At 58.9% G+C, this 9,626-nt stretch overlaps 1 protein-coding gene across 1 annotated transcript; it reads right to left on the reverse strand.

The window, feature by feature from the left end:
• Positions 1-1,515: 1,515 nt before the first annotated feature.
• On the reverse strand, positions 1,516-9,209 carry PSMA5 (proteasome 20S subunit alpha 5; the record flags this gene model as incomplete). Its single annotated transcript, XM_079551053.1, has 9 exons — positions 1,516-1,655; positions 3,294-3,380; positions 4,422-4,524; positions 5,308-5,366; positions 5,463-5,570; positions 6,081-6,148; positions 7,075-7,201; positions 8,259-8,325; positions 9,181-9,209. 9 exons carry the CDS (start codon positions 9,207-9,209, stop codon positions 1,578-1,580), a joined length of 726 nt encoding a protein of 241 aa, XP_079407179.1. The 3' UTR covers positions 1,516-1,577.
• Positions 9,210-9,626: the final 417 nt, after the last annotated feature.

Here is a 9,626-nt window from a genome sequence, read left to right on the forward strand (position 1 = left end):
GGCCGAGCGATTTTTTGATTGGTCGAGGCGACAGGTAGCTGGGCGCGGGGGCGCGCCGAGCCCAGCCGGACTTGGGGGGGGGGGGGGGGGGGGGGGGAAACGAGGACGGCGCTCAGGGATTTGGGGTAAAACTCCTGATTTCGGAGGCACGAGGCGTGGGGCACAGCGCCTGGTTTTGGGGTGCAGCTGATTTGGAGGCATAAATCGTGGTTTTAGGGGGCAGAACTGCCGGCTGTGGGGCAAAACAGCCGGTTTTAGCGCGCAGCACGTGACTGTGAGGCGTTAGAAGTGCGGTTATGGGGCGGCAGTGGGGGACACAGCGCCCAGCTTTGGGACACCCGGTTTGGTGGCACAACACCCGATTTGGGGGCGAATCTCTCATTTTTTGGGAGTACAGCTCGCGGTTTTGGGACCCCGTTCCAAGCTGCGGCCCACAGCTCGTTTTAAGGCATAGCTCCTAATTTTCGGACGCCGCTCCTGGTTTGGGGCCAAAACTGTCAGTTTGAGGGCAGAACTCCTGGTTTTGGGGGCACAGCTCATCATCCAGAGACCCTAAAAAGCTCTCCCAGGGGAAGCTGCCCCACATCTCCACACCCCCATGCCCTTGCCCCAAGCCTCTGAGCCCCCCCAGCTGCACACCCAGCACCGTGCCCCGCTCTGCCCCAGAACAGGGCACAAAGGGTCATTCTCCATCACAGGACCGGCTTGGAAGAATCAGCTTTTTGTTCCCCGGGACACAAACAGGGTGAGGAGCAGCACAGCAGGGAGGCAGCGGATGGGGCAGCAGCCCGAGCCTGGTGCAGGGATGTGGCCCCGAAGGACAAAGTCCACGGGCACTGCAGGGCTGGCACTGCCCGTCGGCTCTGCAAAGGAATGGGGCAGGGACTCAGCTGTCCCGTTTCCTGCATCTGTTTGGCAGCAGCGAGAGAGGAAAGAAATAGATGGGTGCTTTCCCCTCTGCCAACACAGCGGGCAACAGCGTGGGCATCCCCACGTCTCCATTGCGGTGGGAGGCACAGGGTTGGTGCTGACGGTGCTGCCTGCAGGGCTGTGGGTGCTGGTAGGGTGAAGCTGTGGCTGTGGGGCGGTGCTGTGCAGGTCGCCGTGCCTGCACTGAGCTGCAGCTCCCGGGCACCGCATGGAGGACACAGATGGCAGCAGCAGAAACGACGAGTTCAGCTCAGCAGGGGAGCAAAGGTTCGCCGCTCTGCGCTCCCAGGTCAGGGCTGCAGCAAACAGGAGCGCTGCGGCCTCCACGAGAGGGAGACTCGTGCCCGATGCAGGCAAGGGCTGCAGCCCGGCTGTGCCGATGCTGTCCTCACCTGCTCTGTGCTCAGCCCTCAGGAATCCCCCCCTCCTCCTTCCAGGAACCCAGGATAGAGTAACAAAATGATTTATTGTCATTTCCTCTTATTGTAGAGATCCATTATGTACAGAGACTGTAAAAAAACCATAAGAGCCTTCCGAGAAGAGCAATTACAGATGCTGCTGGAAATAAAATCACAGGTACTGGAAGGAACTGAGAGTCAGTTCGCTTTGATCGGGGGAACGAGCCTTCGAGGGAGGCTCTGTCCCTTTCAGATGTCCTTGATGACCTCTTCCAGCTCCTCTTTCGTGTACATGTGGAACTTCATGCCCGGCTCCACGGTGGCAAGCTGAAAGAGAAGGAGCAAGGGGTGAAGTGTGCCCACATATGTGCAGTGACAGCATGGGGCAGGGAGCGGAGAGCAGCAGACGGAGCAGCTGTTCCTTCCCTGCTGCCTGATCTGCCAGCCCAGCAAGATCATCCCACCCCGTAACACGCTCTTTGATTCCCTAAAATAGCAGCCTGCCACAGAAATAGCTTTTAATCGACTCAGTCTCCTCATAGTAGCAGTGGAAGGGAACAGCTATGGGGAGCTCCCAGGCCCCGCTGCTGCTCGCTGGGGAAGGATGCTCTGCTAAGGGAGCTCCTCAGGCTTCCAGATGCCCCCAGGGAGCCCAAACCATGCAGACGTGCCGACCTGGCACCAAAACTCCACCAACCCCCCCCTTCCCTTCCAGCCTTTGCAGGGAATAATTCACGTGAAAGCGTAAAACCGTTTCAGGCTCCATTGGTGCCCATGGATTCTGCTTCTCCCATCACCACATTCCCTCCTCTTCCCCTTGCTGGAAAATCCCCACGCAGGAAAGAGGGCCTAAAAAGCAGAGCATGGCACAGTCGTGCAAAGCTGGAAAGCAAAGCAGCTCCGCCAGTGAAAGATTTTCAAGCAGAAGGGAGACTTGAGTCGATGGCGACCTTTTAATCCTCAGCACATTCCTCTCGTGCTTAACCCCAGTGATTCCTCCATAGGCTCAGAGCCCTGCCAAGCACAGTTAAGCCCCGTCAGACGGGGCCGTAAGGATGCTGTACATCAGCACTGCCTCCGTGCCCCTCGCTGCACAGCAGAGGAGCCCTGAAGCTGCTCAGGAACGAGCTGCTCTGCGTGCGATGGGGAGCAGCTGGGGAGCAGAAGGCAGCCTGGCATCGTTCTGAGCAGCACGTGGCTCCTTCCCCTCCTGATGAAGGCAGTTGAGTCAGGAGAGCCTCCAGCAGCAGTTAATAAAAACCACGGGGTGCAGACTTGAAGGCTGTTTGGGAAACGGACTGCCAGAGCTCAGAGGACAGGAATGGGAGAACAGCAGGAGCAGAGTCAGAACAACACGATTCTGAAAGGTCTGGCATCTCATAGCCCGCCAGAAATAGAAGCAAACTCTATCCACCAGCCTTGCTCATCATCTGCCCGTTATCATTAAGGAGCTGGGAAGGTTCTGTTGGTCTCCATGCTGACCATCACTACCTGAGCAGCACCACGGAGGCTGCAGGGCCGGCACACACCTGCCTGGCACTGAGCCCCGCGAGGGCTGCAGCTTGGCGCAGCACAGCCATTCCTGCAGGCTTCACCTCTCCAGCCCTTCTGCCCAAGGGATTTTTGGCCACCATCCCGGCCTGAATATAGCAAGTCCGGGAGCTGTATGATTTTCATTCCTTCTAATATTACGAGTGGCAGGGGAAAAAAGAATGGCTGAACACGGGGGAAGAAGAGGTGATCCTGCTGGCACGGCAGCTGGCTCGGCCTGGGGAAGGGCAGCAGGGGCTGCACTCACCCCCATGCAGCCCTGCAGCCCTGCACTGCTTGCACCAGCACTGCTGGGCAGCCCGGCACGCAGGCAGGTTGCACACATCCACAAACCAAACCCAGGCTGCCAATGCTCCCCAGCACGCTGCCAGCAGGCCGTTCAAACCGCAGGGCCGCCCCCAGATCCCCGCTTACCTCAATGTTGGTTGCATTCAGTTTCTCCTCCATCACTTGCTTCAGGATGACGAGGGAAGATTTGATGGCTTCTTTCAGCGTCATGGACTGTGAAACAAAGCACAAACCACTCCCTCACCACCCTGCTGATGCCCGACGAAGCGTTTCCTCCGTTACCCCTTTAACTGCAGCAGCGCTGCTCTCCCCGCTTCTCCTCTCTAATCCCTTAAGCTGCCACTGGCAGTGAATTTAAAAGCTTATCAAGTTATCTGCTGTATCAACAGGAGATCAAAGCACGCTGCTTGGGAAGGACAGCAACGATTTCAAGGATGGCGACTTTCTGCTCCTCTTCTTCTGAAGCTTAAGAGCCCTTAAGCTGGGCTCTCCAACCTTCCTGTGAGGAGCAGGGCACCAGGGCCTGCTTCCCTTCACTGGTTACTGCCTACCAAGCAGCTCCCCCACGAGCCGGGCTGCTGGCAGAAGCCTTTGTGCTTTAATAACACAAATCCCTGCATGAGGGGAGCCAGAGCCAGAAGGCTGCACAGCGTTCAGATGGATGATAGCTGTGTGTGCAGTAACTGCGCTGGGAAGATGGTGAATGAGCCACGCAACACAGAACGCTGGCAATTCTGCTGCTTAATTAGATTATGGAGGCTTAGGCTGAAAGTCTTCAAGGCAATCAACAGCATCAATTATGCTTTTCATTACAGCGTTTGATTTCCTCTGACACAGAGCAGGCAGCTCCCCTCCCACAGAGAGCAGAAAGCTGGTTCTGCATATCAGATATGATGAGGGCTCAAAAAGCTCTCAGCTCAGCTGCTCGGAGCTGCACACCTGGGGGAAGAACGTTCTGCCCCTCGCTCTGCTCCTTCCCCTCTGGGCTGCAGCCACACGGAGCCGCGGTGCAGCCCGGCCACGCTCACACAGCAGCACTTATTTATAGAGTGCTTCCTGACATGGGCTCAATTATCACCTGCTGGCGGCGCAGCCCGGCACGCTGCACACCAGGCTCGTGTTGCTGCACAGCCCCAGCCTGCAGAGAGGCCGCTGCTGCAGTGCTGCTCACACAGAGCTGCTCCGTGCCACGTCCCATCGCTGCAGCAGCTGCCAAGGCCCGGCCTGGCGCAGCTCCCTGCCCTCAGCCTTTACCTTGTGGTACACCTCCTGCAGCGAGCTCTGCGCTCCCTCCGAGGCAGAGCCGATGGCCCTGGCATCGCACTGCACGAAGGTCCCTGAAGGGTCCATGTGAAACCTGCAGGGAGCGCAAGCGTCAGCGAGCGGAGGAGCGGCGCATCCTGCACTGGGGGAAACCAACCCCACGCAGAGCCACGGCCCTGCTGCACCCCGGGGCTGCACAGGAGCACAGGCTGAGCTCTCAGCAGCACCGAGGTGTGAGAAGCACCCGGCGCTTGCCTGCAGCCCCACGCTGGGCTGACAGGCCGGGAGGAAAGCAGCGCAGCCCAACGCTGCCCTCCGCGCTCGTGGCTGAACGTTTCTCCCCTTCCCTGTTTTCCTTAACAAAATCAGCAGGTTTTCAGCCCTGCTCCCAGGAGGGAGACCAAGGGGAGACTTTTTTGGGCTGGCCGTGCTGAGCCTTGCCCGCCTCCAGCAGAGGCTGTGTTTGAAGCACCAGTTCGGGTTTCAAGCACTCCGCCTCCCCGAGGAATGTCACAGAGGGCTGCAGATATTATGTTACCCCGGCTTTGCTACTCCTTTAGGGAAAGGTAGGGATAAACTCAGGACAAGGAGAGCTTTAACACCTCCCTGCCGCCCAGGAAACCACAGGAAGAAAAGCAAAGGGTTCACTAAAGAGGCTGCATTTGCTCCAATCCTGAGCAAGCAGCCTGCAGTCATGCTGCTGTGGCCCTTGTTTTGCAAGGAAGGCTTCAGTGCATTGCCACACATGTCAGGGGCACAATGGGATAAACCCCAAGGGTTTGGCTTATGGAAAACCACAGGATCAAGTCATTAAAAAGCCCTGGGCTGTTTCACTTTGAGGTTTTGTCTCTTCCCAGGGTTACAGAGCAGAACTTACAGCTGAGGTCCCTTCTCATCAACTCCTCCAAAAAGCAGCGCGACACCAAATGGACGAGACTGCAACAGAAAGCAGCCAGAGGGTCAGGCAGGGCTGAGGGCAGAGGCAGGGGGACACAGGGGGGTCCTGGAGCAGCCCAGCCCACTGTTACACACCATTGCACCGGGGTCTGCATCCTCCTCCCCAAACTGCAGCGCCAGGTTGGACACAGCCTGCGTCACGCTCTCCACGGTCATGGTTTCATTGTAAGTGAACCAGTGATTCTGCAGGAAAACAAGGCTTCAGATTATCGCTCTGCTCCCCAAAGGTGACAGTCCTGGATCGTTTGCAGGCTGCTCTGCAGCAACACCCCACTGAGAGCTTTGCCCCAGCCCCTCCCGGCAGGCAGTGCACACAGGGAGCGAGGTGCTCGGCCACGGGATGGAAGCGCTGAAGCCCTCGATGCAGAGAGAGCTGAGAAGCAGAGGAAGGGTCCCCCAGAACAGCTGGGGACATCTGGGCCTCGGGTGCCAAGCAGGAAGAGGAAGGCAGAGCACTGTCCTCACACTCGTGGTGCCCACTGAAGGAATGGGGTGGGACTGGCATAAGATTCCCCCACCTGTTCCACATAGAGGAATGGCAGCAGAGGCCGCACTGCCCATCCTCAGGAGCTGCTGCAGGAAGCCACGCTGCTCACAGGCCTCCCGCTGCCCCCAGCTCCCCTACACCCACCATCCCACACCAAGGACCCCCCCAGCACCAGCGCCGCTGTTCTGAGGGCTGTCAAGCCTTACCTGAGTCTCCACTCTCGCTTTATCAATCAAAGTCTTGGCATCAGCTATTAAGCCGCTCATGGCACACCCTGGAATCAGAGAGGGAAAGAAACTACGAGTCATTTCAGCAGCGATTTGCAACCTGCTCTCCCCCAGGCTTCTCACCAGCCACGCTGCACACAGCAGGGCCCGGGTGGGAGCAGCCAGCAGCGCTGCAGAGCATGGGGTGGGATGGGGGTGGGCACAGAGCAAGGCAGCGCTTTCTATGGGTGCCTGCACCAGGCTGGACGCACAGCCGGAGGGCAGATGCACCACCAGGAGCTCCAGGGACACCTCCCAGCCACCCTGATGTGAACCAGTTCAGGGAGACACAGCTGAGGCTTTTGCCAAGAGAAGGGGAACGCATCCCTCCTGCCCTGGGGTTCAGGAGCTGCCCCTGCAGGAGCCAGCAGCCCCGAGCTGCTCCCGTTCCAAGGGCTGCACCACAAGCACAGAGAAGGAAAGCAGAGCCTGCAGGAGCTCCTAAGTGCCACCATCCACCTCCTCGGCAACGGGGGCATTTCGGAGGCCTCCTGCTCTTCACACTGACATATTTGGTAACGAGAACTTTGTGGGCCCCCTCGGTGCAGCAGCAGGGGTACAGGCACCAGCGCTCTGGGAGAACCTGGCCTCGAGTCAAGCCTTTACATTGCAGTAATTCCCTGCCCTCCCAGATCTAATTTTGGGACGAGCTTTCATCAGGGAGGTCACTGAAGGTGGGGGTGCTTCAGCTGCCTCTTCCTACTCCTGTAACCACATCCTGCTGGCCTGCAGCCTGGAAAACCAGCGAGCAGAACCCAGTGCTCACGGGGAGAGCTGAGCATTCCCACTTGGATTGCAAGAGCTGCCCGCAGGAAAGGCTTGTTCCTAAACACAGCTTCAAAACCCACAGGGACAGAGCTCTACTGTATGTATTTACACACAGCAACAATCGGACAGATGTCCTGGGGGCAAGCAGAAGCAGGTTTCTCCTTACCTATATGGGAATCTATTTCTACAATCTTCTCAATGCTGCTGGGCTCCATGAGCGGGGAGGTGATCCTCTTCTCCACGGCCAGGCAGACGCCCTCCGAGGTCTGGATGCCGATGGCCGTAGAGCCGAGCTGCAAACAGCCACAGTCAGCACCTCCATTCCAAGCAGGACCAGCTGAGCACAGCTGCACGGCTCTGCCAGCCAATGCTATTTGCAGGCACGTCGTTTTGGAGACAGACACCTCAGGACAGAATCCTGTCCAGGCCGACGTGCCAAGCTGAAAGCACTACGAGCAGCACTCATGGCAGAGGGAAGGTGAACACCATGACATTCCCCACTGATCAGAAGCCAGCAGCTCCAGCTCTCAGGAACAAAGAAACCGGACCATTCATGAGCTGAGAACACTGAGAGGCTCAGAGAGGCCGCACAGCTCTGCAGCCACAGGTCAGCTTGCTCACAGGCTGCCTCCCACCTTCCTTGTCAGGGCTGGAAATTCACCTGAGCAAACTGTGCCTCACTCTGAGCTGCACAGCAGCAAGCAGAGAGAATGAAAATCAGACCAGAGGGAGAAGAGTTGTGGCTTTTTCTTTTTTAAAGGGGCACCACATCACAGACTGTGAAGTAAACTCCCTCAGCTCAGGGCAGCAAAGAGAAAGCACAGCATTCCTTTGCTGCCTGGGGAGCATCTGTGGACATTAAGCACCCGATGCCCCCGGTGCCAGATTCTGCAGTCAGTCAGGCTGTGTGAGCACTCAGGACCTTTGGCTTCAAAATGAGCTTTTCTGATTCTGGGAGCAGCTCTTTGGGTTTGGTTTTGCTTTGTGGGTAAATGTTCCAAGCTGCAGCAGCCGCCGCTGCTTCCAGTCACACAAAGCAGATGAGCGGAGCTGCAGGAGGCGCCGCTGGGTGGAAGGAATCGAGTGCTGGGACACAGACCTCCTGCACTGCAAATTGAACATAAAAGGCTGGCAAAGAGCTGCTGGCAGGAGCAGCACCTACTGGGAAAGCAGTGCCTTCCCACTCCTGCTCAGCACTGCACTGCTCTGGGAAGGTGGCCAAACCCTGCTTCACTGCAGAGCAAGACCAGAGCATGAGAGAAAAGAACCTGCCTGGCTTTTCTCTGACCAAACTCGCTTTGAAAGATCATTTAACATCACAGCATGACAGCCAGATTGTGCTGACAATACCTTAATGGCCTCGATTGCATACTCCACTTGGAACAGCCTCCCTTCCGGAGAGAAAGTGTTCACACCCCTGCAAGACCAACATCAGACATGGTGTGAAAGGCAGAAAGCTGAAGTCCTGCTGACAGAGGACAGGTGACACGGGGGGGCTTTGCACTCCTCACCCCAGCAGTGCTGGACTGGGGATTCTTATCAAGAAGAACAGCAGATACCAGTGAGCTGGAGGGAAGGTTGTTCTCATCCCACTTTGCACTGAGGACACTGGAAACAGAGCCCAAGTAGCAAGGCCTCGAGCACCGCGAGGCAAAGCCCTCACTGGCAGATGTTCCACAGCCCCCCCAAGGCCCCCAGGCCCCTTCCCAAAGCCAAAAAACACTGCTGAGACCGAGGGCTCCATCCCCACACAGAAACCCGCAATGGGTTTTACGCAGCCTGCTGCCCCCGCACTGGGAAGGCTCTCATGGGGTCACAGAATGGTTGGGTTGGAAATGATCGTCCCCTGTCTGCTGCTGCGGGCTGGGTGTGCATCGCCAGCTCATGGCGCCCAGGGCCCCATTCACATCCTCGGGCACCTCCAGGGATTGGGCACCCACCGCTCCGGGCAGCGCAGCACCGCGTTAAGGCCGAGCAACGCCCTCCTTACGGCCTCGGGGCGCTTCCAGGCTTCCAGCGGCGGCGCGGAACCGAAAGCGCTTTGTAAGCGCCGTACACAGAACGGAATCAATCCAGAAACGAGGCCGAGGCAGCACCGCACGCGTCGTGCGCAGCTCCGCGGGGTGACGGGCAGCACCGAGACCGGGCCGCTGCCCGCACTGCCCGCCGCCGCGCCCCGCAGGACTGTGGGAGCAGGCCCGTGACTCAGCCGCAGGCCGCGAGCGGCGAGGAGGGAGCGGGAAGGGCCGACCGAGGGAGAAAGGGCACTCACCGGTCGTACTCGGAGCGCGTGAGGAACATGGCGGCGTCGGGGGGCGCGGGGGTGGTGCGGGGGAGGCGCGGCGGCGGCAGCGGAACCGGAGCCGCTCTGCCCTCGCCGGGTTCGCATCCACTTCCTGCCGACGGCTCGCAACTCGCACGCGCAGCCCCGCCTCTCACGTCACTTCCGCCCGCGCCGCGAGCCCATTGGTGAAAAGAGAGAGGAGCGCGGCCAATGGGAAGGCGAGGAGGGCGGGCTCGGCGGGGAGAGAATGGGGAGGAGCCAAAGCAGAGGGGCGGGGCGAGGGCTGAGCGGCAGCAGAGCGGGAGGGGGCGGGCACACGAGCATGGGGGCGTGGACAAACTCTTGATGGGCGTGGCCAGATGAGAAGTAGGCGTGGTCAGATGCGAAGTGGGCGTGGCCATGCGATGCCGGCGCGCGGGGCAGCGGGCAGCGCC

Source organism: Tetrao urogallus, assembly GCF_951394365.1.
Source record: "Tetrao urogallus genome assembly, contig: scaffold_323, whole genome shotgun sequence".
Taxonomy (NCBI): domain Eukaryota; kingdom Metazoa; phylum Chordata; class Aves; order Galliformes; family Phasianidae; genus Tetrao; species Tetrao urogallus.